The 20,789-nt window shown below is 36.9% G+C and overlaps 1 protein-coding gene across 2 annotated transcripts in view; it reads left to right on the forward strand.

Annotated features, from left to right (window-relative positions):
* The first annotated feature begins 2,642 nt into the window (after nt 1-2,642).
* Nucleotides 2,643-20,789, forward strand: part of LOC117963575 (myosin-IIIb-like) — a 47,502-nt gene continuing 29,355 nt past the window's right edge. Inside the window, exons 1-6 of one of the 2 annotated variants that reach the window (XM_058991512.1) lie at nt 2,643-3,286; nt 9,180-9,245; nt 9,727-9,857; nt 12,978-13,080; nt 19,279-19,381; nt 20,517-20,673. In XM_058991512.1, the coding sequence (XP_058847495.1) occupies nt 3,185-3,286; nt 9,180-9,245; nt 9,727-9,857; nt 12,978-13,080; nt 19,279-19,381; nt 20,517-20,673 (662 nt within the window). In that variant the 5' untranslated portion in view covers nt 2,643-3,184. The remainder of the gene's footprint in view (nt 3,287-9,179; nt 9,246-9,726; nt 9,858-12,977; nt 13,081-19,278; nt 19,382-20,516; nt 20,674-20,789) is intronic. The other variant, XM_058991516.1, reaches the window with a different exon arrangement.

Below are 20,789 nucleotides of genomic sequence, written 5' to 3' on the forward strand. Positions count from 1 at the left end.
CTGTAAGTCACCTTATTATTATTATTATTATTATTATTTATTTCTTAGCAGACGCCCTTATCCAGGGCGACTTACAATCGCAAGCAAATACAAATACATTCAAGTGTTACAATACAAGCAATACCTTGGATAAAGGTGCCTGCTAAATAAACAAATAACTGAGCACGGTTTTATTGTTCTTAAATACACATTCGGCCATGGAGTTTGAATAGAAAATTGAAAAAAAGAAGGTGACAAATACAGATGCAGTCACTGTACAGTATTTTCCATCATGCCTGTGCATGGTAACCATTAATTTTCCAGTTTCAAACCAAAATCAGGCACTTTCATGTCTAATTTGCATATAGGTTAATCCGGCCCTGATGGTGTGCCAATATAATATTACTGTATGGTTTAAGATTTAAAAATTATACAAGTACAGTGCATTCCAATGAATTGCATAGATGATAACTGCATAACCGTGTTAACTTGAAAGTAAAGCACATTTCCCATGAAAATGCACATGCTGTGAAATGCATATCCTGTGTGCCTTACAGTTTTATGCATTTAACCAGAATAAGGAACCTACATTTTCATTTAGCCAGAATAAGGAACATACATTTTCAAAAGAAATGTACTTCACAATTGTATGCAATTATCAGGTAACAATTAAATGAATTTCACTGTATATGTTACTGGTAATTGCATATGCTGGTGTAGCGATCCTGGTTCTCGCAGGCAGGTGCATCACACAGGGCGAGGAAATCCACACACAGGCAGAGAGGAGGGGCGCGAACCCGGGACCTCTCGCACTAAAGCATAGCACTGATACCGCTGTACAAAAGAGCCGACTCCCGTGCAAGGAGCATATATCACTACACTGGTAATTGCATAAAACAGTAGGCACATGGGCAATGCAATTAACAACAATCTACTGTAATAAGACTTAACATGATGTGCTTCTGGAATTATTTAAAGTTGGATTTCAGTGTCTTTTAATAAATTCAGTTGACATTGAACACTTCACCAGCCTAATTGCTTGTGTTTACATTTAGAAAAACAGGAAGTTGAGCCCTCATACTAAATTCTTTTTTTTCCTAGAGGTGTTAACCCTTTCAGGTATTAGCCCTTTCTGTACCTGGCAGCCAGCTCAGGGTAAAGGCCACGAGGTAGGCCGCTTGTCCAGTCTGCTGGAACCTTTTTTTTGTTCGCTAATATTTTCTACAGTTTTAAAATAGACCAGCTTAAGAAGTGGCACTGCAGTTGGTGCTGGGAAGGACTGAGCTATTTTCTTTACTGGGTATCTCAAAACTGATTATATTGTTAACAGATTTGCAATTTGATTGTTTTCCCTTTGAAGTGCATTGAAACTGTTGTATTGCTTAAGTATTGTCTTGGCACAGTTTAGCAGCTGTTAACCAGTTCGCTTGCAATGTGAGGGTACGAAGAGAGGCTGTTGGAGAAAATCTGAACATAGCAGCGCTCTGGAAGACACCAACTACTAGACAGATCTGTACCCTCCCACTATTATTATTATTATTATAATTTATTTCTTAGCAGACGCCCTTATCCAGGGCGACTTACAATTGTTACAAGATATCACATTATACATTATTTCACATTATACTTTTTCTTTACTGTATATAAGTTTTTTTATACTGGTTTTTACTGGAGCAATCTAGGTAAAGTACCTTGCTCAAGGGTACAACAGCAGTGTCCCCCACTGGGGATTGAACCCACAACCCTCTGGTCAAGAGTCCACAGCCCTAACCACTACTCCACACTGCTGCCCACTACTACTGCACCTCTCTGTCTCTCACATCCCTGTTCTGTCCTCTCACTCCCGTCCTCTCTCCCCTGCTGCTCCCCTAACCCCTCTAACCTCATCCCTCTGCCTCTCCCCCCCTCCCACTCTCTTCCCTCCTGCACTCTCTCTGGTGCCCTCTGGAACTGTCACTCTTCTGCTAACAAAGCTGATTTCATCTCTGCATTTGACTCCCACCTCCCTGTCTCTCGATATCCTTGCTCTCACTGAAACCTGGCTCTCTCCTGATATCACTCCTGCTGCCCACCTCCTTCCAGAACTACCGTCCTGTCTCCATCTTACCCTTCCTCTCTAAAACCCTTGAGCAGGCAGTACAGCGCCAGCTCTCTGCTTTCCTGTCTAACCCCTCTCTACTCAGCCCTCTCCAATCTGGTTTACGCTCTCTATTTATTTATAAAAAGTTTTTATAAATAAATAAGAAAAGTTATTTTTCTACACTCTTTAATTAATCCAAACTTAACCCGATGAGTCAGAATCTTTTGCTGCAGGTTTAGTATAAATAAATAAATAAATAAATACATTGGCAACATTGGGGTAAGCACTTCTGAGATTTGTTTGGCTAATGGTTGGTTTATTGAACGCTTGCACACGTGTTATCACAACTATGTTCTCGGGATTTTTTTTAAGGTGGTTTATGAATATGTTGTGGCCAGCATTTGAATCATCGTCTACACGTGAACATTTTATTATACAGATAGGTATTATTAACCGTATTTTGAAAACTTTTAACATTTGAACAGAGGTTTATTTAAACAAATGTTTCCTTATTGATACATCTAAATAACCTCGCGTTGTAACATGTAGGATTGTAAGGTTGTTTGGGGTTTATTAGATCAATTTAAACTTGACCGAACAACTATTATAAACAATCGATTACAATTTTTAGACATCATTTTTCTCTGTGTCGTTTCCGTGTTGTAATGTTGCCATTAAAACGAGTCTGTATCCATAAATGACAAGGCACCTAATTTCAGGGAACCACCTTAATTAGTTTTGTACTGTCAGAAATCGCAGGGGGCGTTGCAGAGCTTTAAACTCTCAGAATTAAAAGCGTTTTTCATTTCAGCGTGAGTAACACGGTAGTACAAATTGTTACATGCCACTAATACTCAGAAAGTGTACTTTTATTTATTTATAAAATAATATGTTTGTGTCAGTACCGGAGAAAATACGCTTTCGGTAATATATCCTCTGTTCTGTGCGTTCGAGGGAGCTTGTGCATGATAACAACATCTTAAAATCTTATGTAAAGTTTTGGAGGCAGGAAGAAGAACCAGGAGACGTCTCGTAAGGAGGTATTTGGATTTATAATTGGTTTTACAACGAGATTTTCCCAGGCGCTGGTTATCATTAAGAACTTTCTAGTATTATTTAAGAACAATGGCAGTTAGAACCCAAGAAGATTTGGCAACTCTTTCTGAACTGGATGAAAAAAGTTTACTGGAGTCACTCAGCAACAGATTTCAACAAAACCATATATATGTAAGTACGTTAAAAAAAAGAAAGTGCATGTTGTCAAAAGTTGAATAGATGGTGACCACAAGTGGTTGTGAGCTGATAACCATGTTGTAATTTAAATGTTTTTGTTCTTTTTGAATATGCTTACCGGAAGATTTAAAATCAGAACAAAAAGTCTGTGCAGCCTTGCCATTACATATGTAAACTAGTTTTTATACATGATGATTTCATTTTTTCTTGCTGGATTCAGTGTAATTATGCTATTTAATTATTAAAAAGTGTACGTAACCGCGTGCTTATATGTAGGTGATTTAAAAAAAAAGGAAAAAAAAAAGCATGTTCTCCTTAACATTTATTTATTTTATTGAATATTTTTACATGTAAGGATCAAAAGTCTTTTTTTTTTGTTTTGTTTTTAATTTATTTTAGTTATTTGGGGAACAAAAAAAAAACACTAAAAACGTAGCTTTCAAAAGCAAGGCACATTTTCTGTAAAAAAAAACTGGAAAAATGTTGCCAGTCATCATCCAGCCATTTCACAATGGATGGCATACATTATTATTATTATTTATTTATTTCTTAGCAGACGCTCTTATCCAGGGCGACTTACAATTGTTACAAGATATCACATTATTTTTACATTCAATTACCCATTTATACAGTTGGATTTTTACTGGAGCAATCTAGGTAAAGTACCTTGCTCAAGGATACAACAGCAGTGTCCCCCACTGGGGATTGAACCCACGACCCTCCGGTCAAGAGTCCAGAGCCCTAACCAGTACTCAGTGGTTGTTACTGTGTAGACCGAGCAAGTCAAATGTAGTTGGTGAATGTTTACAATAACGACTATGGTGTACAAATAGATACTAGGCATTGAAATCTACCATTTCACAGTAAACTGCATTGGAAGTAAGGTTTTTTTTTTTTTTTATTACATTTCATAAGGCCTCTTTAAATAACTTTGCATATATTTTGTTTGACAGATCACATGAAGTAAAATTTGACTTCAGTGTCTGAATGCTTTTGTAAATCAACCATGTTATCTATGAAAAGTCAGTACAGAATCATGTTTTCCGGTAAGGAATCTATTTACTTTCACAGGCAACAGTGTCATAGGATCTGCACTGTACCTTACAAAATAATGGATGCCAGGACCTACCTCCATTTATCAGACGTATTTGAAAACTAATAGGAACCAATTTATGCATGCAGAACCTCTGCATTACAATAGTACAACATTGGGTCCCCTTGTGCTAAACTACTTGGAGCAAGTGGTTTGTAAAGAGCAAGCAAATCAAACCCTATGCATGGTAAAACAGACTCCAGGATTAGATACATCAATAAGAGCAGAGGGTAAGTGGGCCTAAAAGAACAGTGAGGTAGTATGTGATGACTGAGTCGAGCAGCGGTGCATTTGTGTGGATGCTGCTACTAGTACCTCTTAAAAAAATGACTAAGAGAGCCATATTCGGTCATTCGAAGAGCTAGGTACTGCCATGATCCATTTTCTGTTTTGCAGGGTTAATGGAAACACATAAGAACTAAGTTAGTACTCTTTAACTGTACAAAACAACTACCCCCATTAGAATCATGGAAATGCTGAAAACAGAGAAAGTTCCTGGGATTCAGAGTGTGAAGGACAGAAAAGTATTTTAGTACACTGTGCTTTTGCTGCAAATAAATAACCAGTGCCAGCATTTTAAGATGTGGGAGTGTTAGAGCGCAGCATTCCCATTTGGGACTGAAAGCCGTACAGCAGAATAAGCTGTGCTGGTCCTCAAAGGAAAAGAACAAGAACGTTGTGAATTATTTATTTATTTATTTATGGGTGGTATCGTCTTGATAGGATCTGCTAAATATGTACAGCATATACAACACTGTAGACTTTTCCTTTTCTGAGGCTAAACTGACCTGTTAGGGGAACTTTCATTACCTTACGTTTTCATGTCTCGCATGAAGAACAGAACTCTGTGGTCTCAAGAGCTAGTGTATTTTACATATCCAGCTGATCCCACTAAAAGGTGTCGCCCAAAAAACCCTTGTTGGACCAAAAGCTGCAAATATTATAAGAATTTGTTGTATTTATGAAAGGATATATACTGAAGCAACTGGGAGAGATATTCATTTACTAGTTCTGCTATGCTAACCAAATTCTGGTCATTCAGGGACATTGCAGTACAAATGTGGTTACACATGTGCTTAGTTATGATGGGGGCATGTCATGAAGAACTAAGACTAGATACGTTTTAAAAAGCCTTGAATGCAGAGATACAGAAGTCTGCAGACGTATACTGTAAGTTTCATTATGACTCATAAGCAATAATGGTCAGGAGTATAATGCATTTTATATTCTGTCTAAAGGAAACTACTAGTATTTTATGCTACTGCATTGTATTCTGTGCCTGCCACGTGAAGTTACCTAAAATAGCGATTATCTCTTGGGTATGAATAGATAGTGTATAATGTGTTTATACTGTACAGCTAATGCATTATCTTTTCTTAACACGGTTTAAATAGCGGAAACTGGTTTGCATTGCTTCGACTTGACTTTCACAAATAGTTCATTCTAAAATATAGCCTATTTATCATTTTATTCCTGAAAGAAATGTATCTGGGATTTCATTGGACTTTCATGTGCACTGAATACAATTACATTTGGAAACATGAGGGCACTAGCAGAATGAGCTGAGTTCTGCAAGACCTGTTACTGTAAGCAGCCTGTGCTGTTATCTGATGGTAATTAAAAATTGAGTGGGTTGGTCCGAAGTGATTATTGTGACTACTAGAGCATTGCTTATGACCCTCCACCCGACTGGAAGTTGAAAGTAGTTTCAATACAGTACTTCAGGAGGTCTAACCTGATTGGAGCAGGTGAAATCGCACACTAGTCCTAACGTGCAGTCAAGTTCCCTGTGGAAAAAATGGAAATGTTTTCTGCAGCTCTGTCTCTCACAGCAGTGCCTGCTGGGCCTTTCCAGTTTGCTGTAATGCTTATGACTAGCTAAATTATTTAACATGCTGCAAGTATGCAACTGGATTAAAGAATAGTTTTGAGTGAAGTGGCAGAATAAAAATCTTATTTTCATTGTTGTGTAGGCATGTATACTTCCCAGGGGGAGAAGGTGGGAGTGCAGTATTAAAATATATTTATACCTGATTCTGCCGAGTCAACGTTTGAACTATTGCCCCACCCCCACTTTTTTAGCTGAATTTTTCACCATTTCTTATAACCATGCACAGAAAAATAAAAAATAACCATATGCAAATAATGCCTGAGATTTCAAACCTCGCGCTTCCAGTGAGTAGAACAAGCTGTGCAGTACAGTAGTTGCTCTGTGCATTGAATTGAATAAATTGTAAGCACTTTTCGTTTTGGATCCGACATCACAGACTCTGAGTCTGATTAATTACGCTTTCCTGTTAAGATACAAACCTTTTTTTTTTTTTTTTTTTTTTTCTTTTTTGCAATAGACTTCAGCTTTAAAGGTTAATGTGTGTTTTATGAAGATTTAAAATGACATTACAGTGGACTTACGCAGCACGCTTTTTTCAGGCAAACCCTTTACTTTTGTTTTTCACTATTTAATAAATATTAACTGCATTTCTTGATTCTTTAACATAACTGTGTGCTTTGACTTGAATTTTAAACATGCCTAATTCTAAATGTAATCTATCTAGCTCATGTTAAAAATATTACATTAATATTGCTTGTTATTTCGCACCTGTCTTGAGTCAACGCCCCTCCCCCACTTGCCTTAACGTCAACTCTTTTATTATTTCTTTAAATCTTAGTTAGTATTAGCACTGTACAACACACACACGGTTGAATTGGGTACTGTAGAACATGCTGTGTGTGCTGGGAAGTTAACTTAAATGTGCTGTGTAAATGACACCTGTATTTGCCAAGTGGTAATGTTGGCTTTGTCTTTTTATTATTCCAGTAAATCTTTAAGGCGCCTGGTTCCGCGGGAGCTGAGAGTAGATTTTGGACAGAGTGCAATCACACTTTCTTTTAACTGCAACTTTTTTCACAGAAAATTATTCACGACATTGTGTGACATATATTACAAGTAGCTTTCGAGTTAAGGTGGAACAATAGAATTATGGGTAATCAGATACGCAAATGTAAGCATTACAAGAGCCAATCAAATTGCGTGAAAGTCGCCAAAAGGCTTCTACATTCACAGCGTTTTAAAAGTCAGAGCACATGTCTGCAGTTGCTGTGCTTTGACTTTTAAAACGCTATGAATGTAGAAGCCTTTTGGCGACTTGCACGCGATTTGATTGGCTCTTGTAATGCTATAAAAATGTATTTTACTACTGATAGCTAAAATAAAAGTTGAAGTTGCATGTGCGACTAAGCTCAATATGGGCAAATGGAAATTTGTCTTCCCCAAGTGTGTTTTTACAAGGTTGTTGGAATAAACCTCTATACACTAATTTCCTATAAAGCAATAAGGCATATTGGAACAAAGGGGGTGCAATGGTCCAAATTTCTAAGGACGTTGTGACCATGGCTAAAGTAAGCCACCTTCACTTTTTTTTAACAAGAGACTGAAAGTTTTTTTGGACTAAAGTGCAACAGCTCTCAGTAAGGAGAATGCCAGCCATATCCAGAAACAACCCTTGAGTATCAGAGCTCATGTAAATGTGCTTTCTCATGTGAAAAAACATAAACCTGGCACACTTCAGAGAACACTGACAGTGTGGCCTTAACTACTTCTTCTAATTAAGCTTATAGTAAAAGCTAGAATGGCTTAAATTGTCATGCAGTGGGGTTCTTCATGTATTACTATACTGATGATTTCTGTTTGTTTCATTATGCGTGACTGACAAGCTTACATTGGAGATATATTTATTGTTTAAGTTCAAGCTGTGTGTAATCCATGTACACACCCAAGCATTTATACATGAACAGGTGCATAATTGACATTTAGTCTGATATTATCACTGTATAATTATACTATTAAAGTACATACCAGGGATGGGAAGAAGACTCCCATTACATAGCCATTTGATTAATTCCTGGATTTACTGTGAGTTTAATAAGACACACTTGTGCTTGTTACCCATACACTGGGTCTAATCAGGCTTGTAATAATCTGGAATGGGTAAAATGGCTATGCACCAGCAGTCTTATTTTGGAAACAATTAAAAAGGGGGAATTGTAGCTCTAATCTTTTTTAAAATCATATATATAAAAATAGTGTTTTATATTTGGTACAATATGGAATTTGGTTGACACATGTTTATCAGCGATAACTGTGGCACTACTTTAATGGATAAAGTGATGCGGCCCTCTTAGTGTTCATAATTCAAAAATATGCATGAACTTGACATTAAATAAATAGGTAATTAATCTTGTTAACGTGTTATATATATATATAGATATAGATATAGATATAGATATATATATATATATATATATATATATATATATATATATATATATATATATATTTTATTTTTTTTTATTAAGAGGACAAATTAGAAATTCAACATGTTCGGATTACTCAGAATGTCGTAAGGTGCCAGAATTAAAGCATGACCTGTTGGGGAAAGCACTGTGATTTCCAGAATCTTGTGGTGGTCTGCAATGTGTCAACATCCTTTGACAAACGGTCATTAAGTTCTGTGCCCTGCCCTTTTTCTTCCTAATTTGCATTAAGGAAAAAAGAAAAGTGTTACCGTTGCATATAAGCAGAATAACACTTTCGGCTGCAAGGTAAAAAAAGTAGCCCATGACAGGAATGGGTTGGGGGTCTCAGAAAAGTGAACACATATTGTATCGATGCAACAGGTGGAATATCCCTATATTGAGGTCCGTGTCGCTCAAAAGGGATCATTACTAGTATCTTGCCAGTTTGTTCTTTTAATGTTACGTGTACTCTGTCACAAACTTTCCTTTTTTTTTCAGACATACATTGGGGATATTCTTGTGGCCATAAATCCATTTAAATACCTGCCACTGTATGAAAAAACGGTAAGTGTCCAATACCACTTTAAAAATGAACTGTAGCAGACATTGTGTTTAAAAGGATGCAGAATAATCTTGAATTTGTCAAAGACTAGATTTGAATTGATCGTGGTTTTGCATCCAAACTTGTCTGACTTGTTGAGACCTTGGGACAGTCACTTTGTACTGTTTGTCTGCCTCTGCTGTCAAACTGAACCCCCAGCAGAAATGATTTCCTGCCAAAGTGTGATTTGATGAAAGGCTAGCAGCGAAGGCATAGAAAGAATCAAAATCTCCTGAACTGGACATCTGATTGAAATGCAGGGAAGATTGGGAAAGCAGTTACTTTAGAAGTGGTTAAGTGTACAAAGAGATGAACTGACACCATGTTTTTGGTTTGTTTTGTTTTTTTAATTCTGAGGGAAGAGTTTTCTTTTTCTGACTGAAACGCAACCAGCCCTCAAGTCATATCCACTAACACGAATAACTTTGCTTTCTTTTTCTTTAGGTGTCCGAAAAGTATAAATGCCATGAAAAAGGTGATCTACCTCCCCATATTTTTGCTGTTGCTGATAGAGCTTACCAGTCCATGCTAGGAAGGTTAGCAACTGGGCCCAGAAATCAGTGCATTGTTATCAGGTAAGGATGCCTCCATTTGACCAGTCTATTTTTCTGTTAAACTGCTGACTTAAAATAGAATGTGTGGTATATATTTTCCCTTCTGTAAAAAAAAAAAAAAGATAAGGTCAATTAGCATAGCAACAAAAATAGACTGGGCCGGGTGACACCCAGATGAGGGTTAATAGTGTTGATTGAGATAATAGACAAATCCAATTGAAATTTCTATTGCTGCACACATTCGAGAAGCTGTTTCTTTGGTTGTTTCAAATGGAATAGTAAATGACCTCTGTCAACACCATGATTCATGCACCTGTATTTTCAATGTTATTTGTATGATCACAGAGAACATGTATGTAATGAGATCATCTCTTTTGCATAACAAAACAAACTGTGTCATGCTGTTTTAGACAGCACCTTCAGTGTGAAGCATCACTCCTATTATTATTATTTATTTCTTAGCAGACGCCCTTATCCAGGGCGACTTACAATTGTTACAAGATATCACATTATACATTATTTCACATTATACAGATATCACATTATTTTTACATGCAATTACCCATTTATACAGTTGGGTTTTTACTGGAGCAATCTAGGTAAAGTACCTTGCTCAAGGGTACAACAGCAGTGTCCCCCACTGGGGATTGAACCCACAACCCTCCGGTCAAGAGTCCAGAGCCCTAACCACTACTCCACACTGCTGCCCTAGATTGGTGAGGACCATATTTCATTCCTGCATTGTATTGTACTGACTAACCACTGGTCATAAATAACCCATCCCAGTGTAATTCACTATTTTTTATTATCAGGGGTTATAAAACATAGCAGGAGTTGATTCATCCTGTCCTTTCAGCAGCCGGGCTGTTCAACTTTATTTTGGGTAATTTGTGTCATGGGTGTATTGTGTAAGGTGTAAATACTGGAACATACGTCACCATGTTGATACCACGTTTGTGAATTACGACAAAAAGGGTAGGGCTGAAGCATGCAGGATAGGCACATTAAAAAAGAAAAAATATATATTAAGCAACAGAAATGTGTGTTTATGTAAAGATAAGAGCTAAGCAACACACCCTTCGTCATATCATCATGTTTAAGCAGGTGGTAGTTAAAACATTTAATGACTTGTGACGTTTTAGTAGGAGACAAAAGGGCATCTTCGTGATCTCAACAGCAGCAACGTATGAATACCCCTGCTTGCTCTAAATCTCCCCCACCTCTACAATTCCACTGCATATTTCTATATGATTTTAATAGGAGGATTAATTAAACAACCCAACAGGACTGATGTGAAGGAAAAGGGCAGTATTTAAAATAGATATCTACCCTGTATGTTTATTTATATACTCTATGTTTGTATATATGTACGGATGCACAATGAAAATGCAACAGTCTAAATTTTACATCAATAGCTCATTGGGCACATACATAGCGTTATTTACATTTTAAATAGTGAGCAGATAGGTTTGTTGATTGCTTGAGAGGTATTGTTCCTTGGGATAACAAAATACTGAGCTCAAGTCATGTGATTTGGTATTTGAGTTTAATTAAAATTGCCAAAATTAGTTGATTAAGAATCTGTATAAATAGCCATTCGAAAAGACATGATTTTAATTCATGCAATTAAAACGACCATGCTCCGCTTGAGTAATGAAGATCGCCTGGTTGCTATCGGCATGATTGAAGGCAGCCAGTCTGTGGGTCGGAGAACATCTGAGGTTGCGGCAGAGAGAGGGGTGGACTGTTTTATTCACCGATGAATGCTGCTGGTGTGGATACTCCCATTTGACTGCAGTGACTTATAAATTATTTGCTCGCGTCCAGTGTGGATATGGCTTAACTTTGTAATGTTTTCATTTTTACAGTGTAAAAAAACTGAAAACTTATCACGATTCTTTGATCTGTATTTTTGTTTACATTCCTGTCATTTTTTTTGCTATCCCTGTTTAAAATATTTGATTAAATCCTTTAGACCTGAGTGTTGCTTTTCTTTTGTGCATCTGTGTGTGTGTGTGTGTGTGTGTGTGTGTGTGTGTGTGTGTGTTTTGAGGCTACTTCTGCTTACAGAGATTCTAGAAATGAAGCTGTGAAACATTTCCTTTATACCATTATTACATTTATTGCTGTATTTAAGCTGTATTGCCTTTTCTTTTATCAAGTTTAAAATGGATATCAACTTGTCCAACTTTAGATAGTGAATGTATAATATAGCCCTATTTTTTTTACATATATTAAATGGTATGTGTTATTATTATTATTATTTGTTTATTTAGCAGACACCTTTATCCAAGGCGACTTACAGAGACTCAGGTGTGTGAACTATGCATCAGCTGCAGAGTCACTTACAATTACGTCTCACCCAAAAGACGGAGCACAAGGAGGTTAGGTGATTTGCTCAGGGTCACACAATGAGTCAGTGGCTGAGGTGGGATTTGAACCGGGGACCTCCTGGTTACAAGCCCTTTTCTTTAACCACTGGATCACACAGCCTCCTTAACAAGGAGTTGTGAGTAAAAATCAGTTGATACATTTCTAAACCCAGTATTAGAATTAATTTTGGCTACACTATATTTTGGCTTTTATTCTAATCTTTAAAGAACTTTGACAGTAGCACACTTATTCTTTTATCTTTGAGTGTATTCATACAAATCTAAATGTACATTTCATAGTAATATTATCCAAGAGCATTTTGCAGAAATGCAAAATTGTTAAGGGAAATTATTTTGGGAGGAGTGTTCTCCCAAAATGCAAATGTAAACCACATTATTATTGATGATTATTATTGGTTTCCTGTGGGCAAATGTTTCACAAGTTTCCAGAGTTTGTTCTTAAATGTGAACTAGTTTTTGTTCAGGTAATAGCAGCTACAACTATGGGTTTTGATGCTGTTCCTGTTGTAGACTGTAGTAGATTTGAGTGCTTCCTAAATAAATGTACAATACCTTTTATATCTGCCTCTGTACCAGAAGGCCCCAGGTTTACCTGGATACCCTCTATTAACCAACACATACAGGCTGACAATTCTTTAGATGCAACATTGAGTCTGAGATCCTATGTTGCTTTTTGATTGTTTTTTTTATTCAGATTGTCAATACCAACATAACCTGATGATTCTCCTTAATCATTCTCCTCTTCTAGTGGAGAAAGTGGTGCTGGGAAGACAGAGAGCACAAAACTGCTGCTACGACAGATCATGGAGCTGTGTAAAGCAAACTCTCAACTTGAACAGCAGATTCTGCAGGTTAGTATTGAAACATCTTTATAGTAAAGATATACAATTTTCCTTTTGAAAACACAAAGCACAGAATTCCAAAGGCGTAGGAGTTACAGCGTCCTAAAAATCCAGGTTTACTTTCATTTAGCCCAAACAGTAACCCAAAGGGGTGGAAAATTACTTGGGGACCTTAGATGATGGCATGATAAAATACAAGAATTTAATCTCAATCCAGATTTAATGATTTCACTCTTTCCATCTGGATCTATTGTATGTGATCATATGTACTGTAGTGCGTGCTCTTGCATAAGCTCACTGTATCTGAAATCCAGCCATATAACTCATGACCTGCTGTATAATTATAAACAATTCAGAAGGAATGGTTTGTTTTGCTGCACCCTGATCACAAGGATAAGGTGTAGAAGGAAACGATTTAGAAGAGAGAGAAGGAAATGAAGAGTGGGATGCAGCACGTACATTAGTAGATAATGATGACACTTCAGTCATTGAGCAAATCCTCCCATAAAAGACAGCAACTGAGGTTCATGAAAGTGGCGACTCCTAAACCACTGCTTTGCATACATTAGCAACATCAGCATTATAAGAGCCAGTTGAGATCGCAGTACAAAAACATAAGTGAGTAAAGTGTAAGATACTGGTAGTTTTAGAATTTAAATTCAGTATCTGGATATATATGTACAGTATGGATGAGCGACTGCAAGTTGGCTATACATTGTAACAACCTATTTAGCTTGGAGGTCAAACGTGTAAACAAAAAGAATTATCTACCCTTTTGCCTTTTAGAATGCTGCCTTAAAAGTATTGAAATTGGTTGCCAATATCTCCTTTTTGATATGTAAAGTTGTACAGATTAGGGTAATTGAAATAATAGCGTGTTATCCTTTCAAACAAGTCCCTTGTTATAATGCCTCAAATACCTAATCTTTAACAAAGGGGGTCTGGCAATGCCTTGGAAACCAGTTTTACTCTGTGAAAACGTGCCTTTGTTATGTTACTTCTGTAGAGCATGTGTTGGAAGTCAAATATGTGTTATTTGAGCCTGCTGTTTAGTGCTGTTGTCCCACGGTATTTGACTTCTGAAATAGAAGATCCTTTTGTATTTGATGCTTACCCCAGACATGCCAAAAAGATCCATCACGTTATTGAGTACAATAGTTACTGGGTACTGCAGTTTGTATGAAGCTTACATACAATAGCTTTCTTTGTTCTTCTTAACAAAACACAAGCGTTTTGGTAAATAAGAGTAGAACCATAATTGCCAAAATGTTACTTCTGAAATATTGCATAGCCACTTGGTCAGCTTAGTGACTGCAATGAAAAAAGCAGGTTTTCACTTCATAGGAAGGTTTGTTATGTCCCTCACAACTGGTGAACCTTCATAAACTTCTAACTCAGCTTTGACCTTCGTATTAATGAATAAATGCTAATATGCGTATTATCTGGAAATTGTTGGCAATACACAGTACCCAAAAGTCCAGTGTGTGTGTGTGTGTGTGTGTGTGTGGTTTGTTTTGTTTCCTGACTTATTTTTTTGTTATTGTTCAAGTGTATACTGTACATCAAGAACACGTTTTGTTATCTTGGTGCTATTAAAAGGCTTACAAAATACCAAACCGATACACTGTTTTTGCAGTTATCTATGCTCTGCTGTGTTTAGTGTAAGCTCTTTTGAGTTCATACAGCAATGAGTAATGTGGGTTGTTGCCTGTTTGCCTCCCCCATCCACTGCCTCATCTTCCGAATTTTATTTATTTTTTTCTTTTCTTCCTGCTGTTATGCACTATGCTATGGTCTCTGGAAGCTACCAAACAACAAGTTAGGTATATTATGCTTCTCTTGAAAGAGCTGTTGAACACGTTGAAAGTATTTAGGCGGTGCAAAATTATGTCCACATAAAATCCAGAACATGAATTCAAGCCAGCGACCAGCCCCATTGTGGCTCTATGTACAATGTGTGTAATATTACACACACTGCTTAATGCCTTTTTTGTAAACAACTGTGACTTGGTGCAATCTAACCCTGTACCTAGCGAGTTGCCATTTGTCAGGTGATACAGCAATTAGCCTTTAACAACAGGGAGTGTAATCCTAGAATATTTCTAGTTTTTATGTAGACTGAGAAGTAGATCTAGTGGATGATTCAAGCAGACAGATACTGTTTTTGACTGATCTGCATGCTTTACTTGGGAAGATCCAGGTCAGCAGTTCAGCCAGTTGTACAAGTTTGACTTTGAATACAATCCAGAGTAAATGTGCTGGGTTTCTACTAGGCTCGGTGGTGTTGCTATTTTAGACTTGGGGAGAAACACATGCTAGTCTGTGTCATCCATACACAGCAGAACACTTTTTTTTGTTTTCCTTCTAAAATTAGTCAATATTAAGCTGTGTATCAACAAAGATGGTTAGAAAAATAAAAGTTAGCGGCAGTAGCCATGAAACAAGTCTGTAAAACTGAATGTCATGTCATGGGTTGTTTGAAAGAATAAGCACAGCTTGTGAGAAAAGAGAATCTGAAAAATACAGACAGGAATACGCTACCTCTGCTGAGCCTGGGAAAGTGCTGAGCCTTAGCAGGGAAGACGCAAGTTTTTCCATACCCAAGGCTTTTGCTTTTTCATTTCCTTTTCTCCCTCTCTGGTGGTTTCTCTGTTATTACCAAGTTCATGCCAAAAAAACAAGTTTAATAGACATGGGCAGAGAGAGTGTTTGTTTGATTTGAATAAGTCAGCAAAGAGCAGTTGATAACTTTAAATAATAAAGAAATACTAAACATCAGGTTTTTAACTGGAAGTGGCTTTGTGAGTTGTTGGTTTCCAGGAGATCAAATGCTTTTTGAGATTTTCTAACTTAATACCCGGATGTAATCCATGAATTTCCCATTCACCATATAGTACAGTAAACCCTTTTTTATGACCTGAACTTTGATTTTTAACCTGTCATGCTGTATGCGTCTCTCACATTGTGCAGTAGAAACCAGACCTCTGCATTTTGCATTTACTGTGCAATGTTGTTTTAATGGATGTTTCTTGATTGGGAATATCCTTTTATTATTATTATTATTATTATTATTATTATTATTATTATTTATTTCTTAGCTGACGCCCTTACCCAGGGCGACTTACAATTGTTACAAGATATCACATTATTTTTTACATACAATTACCCATTTATACAGTTGGGTTTTTTTACTGGAGCAATCTAGGTAAAGTACCTTGCTCAAGGGTACAGTAGCAGTGTACCCACCGGGGATTGAACCCACGACCGTCCAGTCAAGAGTCCAGAGCCCTAACCACTACTCCACACTGCTGCCCACATCTTACAGTAATTTGATGACCGATTTTACCAACACCTTACAGACATTTGCTTTATTATATTTTCAGAACTGCTCCCCAGAATTGGATTAAACTTTGTATGCACATTTTATTTCCAATGAGCGTGTGTGTCTGTTTGTAGATTTTTAAATATAATTTTTAAACTGTTCCTTCTAACACTTCTTTTTGTGTTGACTTCCTCTTGTATAACGTTTCTCAACATATGTTTCTGAAGCTGTGGTTTCCTAAACGTCTGCACCATAGCTTCAAGGCATTCCTAACGCTTACTGTAGTTGATATAAATTAAAGACCTGCAAGTCAGAATCCCTGCTGTTGGAGCTGCATCTCTGAGTTAAAAATAACATTTTCCATGGGAAGATGTTTAAGTTGGGTGGTCCAAAAATAATGCAAAAATTAGTGGTACTCCCCAAAATGAAAATGTCTGACTTTCAGGTTTCACTTAAATGGCTGTGAACTTTTCATGAACAGAATTTATACCCGGGGAGATTTTTGAATACAGGAAAATTGTGAGATTTATTAGACCTCGTATGAACTATTACATCTCCTGATGCCCATAAAAGAATCTTACTGTCAAGTACATACATTAAAACAATTAATTGCTTTATGATTATACCCCCTGTTTCTTTTCTTTTCTTTTTTTAAATCAAAAATTGTACTGCATTGACCTGGCTTTATAAATATTGAACTGTTTTACACATGTTCTAAATTAATACTTTTGCTATGAAAGACTGGATCAAAAGGTTTACAAGTTTGAGTGACGTTTACTTCATATTCGACAGAGCTGGAATTGTCCTTGTGATATATGCACTGCAGCATTGTGGCGTCTTTCTCACTTGTGAACATGATGCTTGCAAGCCGTATATAAACATTGCTTTCGTCACAACAGTAGGCTGCAAAATGTTCCTTTAGCCACTGAGACAAAACAAGAGAGCTTGTCTATGCATATTACATCGTGGCGCCATACATGATAGCATACAGTATTATACACCTGAACTGGATTGCACTAGCTTTAAAAAGTTAAATCATAAAGCTCCTACAAAGGCAAAGTTAGTAATGACTTGCACTGTAACTAAGCTGATTTTAAACTTGCGTGTAACAGGAGCAACTGAGCACTGCTGTCCGATTCCCTTTCAAAGAAATTGGAGGATGTGAGTCGGAAGATGTAATGGTTGCCAGTTGAATGAAGTAGCGTAAGGTGTTTTGACACCACATTGGATTGAAGCTTGGTTTAAGTGGGTTATATACACTACCTTTTAATGCAGTACGAGTCTTGTCTGTTGCCATTGCTGAATAACCTACTTGGTCATAAAGTGGAATTATATTAGGGTTACCACTGCAGTGGAGAGTGCTCCTTTTATAATGTTGGTTATGTTTTCAGGGATTCCAAGAAGCTGGTGTGCAGCACTAGGAAGAAAAGCTATCCACAGCTACTTTGCTGTGAGTGTGGGCATGATGGTATCAAAGTTGCTCTGCCCTTGTGTGTTTGGGCCCACAATCCTGTTTATGAGGAGAGGGGAGCTTTAATTTGCAGCTTTAGTTCTTTTTGTAAATGTTGTTTTGGTTTTGTGGCATCCTACAGCTACTTCACTTCTGCCTTCACACATTGGTGTTTTGTGTTGTATTGATATCCGTGACCACAATACACTTCGTGTAAATACCTAGTTGTTTTAATATCTAGAGATTATAATATATGCAGTAGTGGTTATAATGTTTAGTGGTCACTGTTAATCAACACCATCGTACATTTCCCAGCACCAGACCGCTTGTATCAGATTGCAATGACAAGACAATACTGAAAAGGTACTTTTAGAAAAACGACAACAACAAAAAAAATAAATAAAGAGAAATAACATTTTCATTCAATGGTGGACCTGCAACATAAATGATCAGCCAGTGTTTTGTCTTGCATATAGTATTGTGTTTTGCAGTTTTTTTTCAGGCTACATCGTTTGTGCATTTTAATCGATTAAATAAATATTGAAAACCTAGGCTGGCAATAAATCACAAAAAACTGGAAAACAATTGCTTTTTAACTTGCTCAAGTAATCAAACTAGTCTTTAAACAGTTCTGCAAAGTCTGTGCATGTGTTTGCATCTGTGGTTGGGTTTTATTTATTTATTTATTTATTTTTTGCGGTATATGTACTTTGTCTTGGGCAGAAATTTTGGCTTTGTTTCCATTTTCAATTAAGATCCCCCAAGACCACGGTTGGGTTGGGGTGGGTACATTTTTAGTGTAGTTGTGAATTGGTGATTTTGGTATCCCATCAATTTGATGAAATACAAAGACCCACAAACATTTTGAACCACATTTGTTTTATATGCAATATAATAAACAGATTAATAGGTGGTGTAAGCAGGTTCTTATTTTTTTGTCCCGCACCCTAAAAGGGACACTTTTTCATAAGCCCCATTACCACACCAGCAAATCTATTTACAGCAGTAAAGCTTTTCAAAATTGATGTTTCAGCATGAAAGTTAATCTCATATCTAATGAACCTTAAGCATCACATTTCAAAGGAAAATGACACACGCTGAAATCCTTAGCGCAAATGTCATTGTTTTTGTGAGAGGGACATTCTTGACATGGTACTACTGTGACATCATTCATGCCATACGCTTTTTATTTGTTTTTTGTTTGTTTGTTTTTTTACCTGGGAGGTTATCATATAGCATTGGGCATTATTTCCAAAAGGAGTTGGGGTGAAACATTTTTAGTTGCCTCGTGTGTGTTTTGTGGTCTTGGCTCTGCATGGGGCCTGTTGACACTACTGAAATCCCCTATCCCATGTTGGTCCAGTATTGTGTTGAATGTAGAAATGATCAAATAGCTTAAATAACAATTATTTGCTTTACATTTCTTTCTTTTTAGGTCAATCCCCTACTAGAGGCTTTTGGAAATGCTCAAACAGTGATGAATGATAACAGCAGTAGGTTTGGAAAATACATTCAACTCCGATTCCAGAACTCTTCAGGTATGCATTAAATTACCAGGGGTTACACACAAATCCATTCACTTCAGTGCAAGGCTGTTCTGTATGTATCTAGGGCTTGATTCTTCTGGTGTGTGTAATAATTTACGAAAGCCCATACTATAGTCCTGCTTTTTTAAAGGAAAATATTTTTTTCATCATGGCTCTGGTTCTTCACCGAAACATCATGAAACCTGTATATTGTGCAACACCTTTCAGAAGCTTTGCTTCAGGTTTAATAGCAAACCAGAAAGACTGGACTTAAGCACTACATGACTTTCTGATTAAAATATGCTTGTCTCACCTACTTAGACAGGCAGTTTTAATTGAGCTGATCTAAACGTTGTCACGTTAAGGTCTTTTCTTGAGTGCATCTAAATCTTTTGGGAGAGCAGGCAGTCTTACATGCAGTACATATATTGATAGAACCGGTTATCTAGCTGTGATGACGTTTCAAAAGATAATTCTTTAGCAGAGTCTGGAGATATGCGTCATGCTTCATTTTTTACATACCAGAGAAGTGCTTTTGGCTTATCCAGTTATGATGAAACTTGAAAACTAAGTTTTTACATGTGCATCCAATTGATGTATTTGTATTTATTTATAATCCATTGGAGATGCACATTTCTGGTGACAGGGAAATGGTGATGGCGCCATACACATTTCTATTTGTATTTAGATCTTCTTATCAAATTGCAATAAAACTTGGATTGGAGATATTTTAGCACAATTTTCTATAGCCACAGTTACTTTGTTGTGATTGTGGGCATAATGATATCAAAGTTGCTCTGCCCTTTTGTGTTTGTTCCCATTAGTTAATTTTATTTATTTGTTTTGTGGCATCCTACAGCTACTTAACTTCTGCCTTCACACATTGGCGTTTGTATTGTATTGATATTCATGACCACAATACATTTCTTGTAAATATCTAGTGGTTCCTATGTTCAGTGGTCACTGTTATCAGTCAGCACCATCATGCATTTCATATCAGATTGTAATGACAACACTATACTGAAAAGGTACTTGTAGAAAACTGAAACAAAGAAAAAAAAAATTATACTTGCATTTTTACACCTAGAGAACTAATTAGAAGAATTTCAGCAGCGTTTTTAATTAAAATAGCATTATTTTTGTACAGTGAAGAGTGCTAAAATCAATGAATATCTGCTGGAGAAATCTCGTGTTGTGCACCAAGACGAGGGGGAGAGGAATTTCCACATTTTCTACTGCATGTTGGCTGGGATATCTGCTGAAGATAAGGAGATGTACGGGCTGCTGGACCCAGACTTGTACAGGTAATTGCTGGCATTGTTGAATGGGCTCATTTCAAAGTCTTTCATCTTGAATCGCCCCAACTGTTTTCTTACTTTTTGAATAATGTCTTTCAATTAGAAGTCTTATCAATGTAGCC

Source organism: Acipenser ruthenus, chromosome 2 (genome assembly GCF_902713425.1).
Source record: "Acipenser ruthenus chromosome 2, fAciRut3.2 maternal haplotype, whole genome shotgun sequence".
NCBI lineage: Eukaryota > Metazoa > Chordata > Actinopteri > Acipenseriformes > Acipenseridae > Acipenser > Acipenser ruthenus.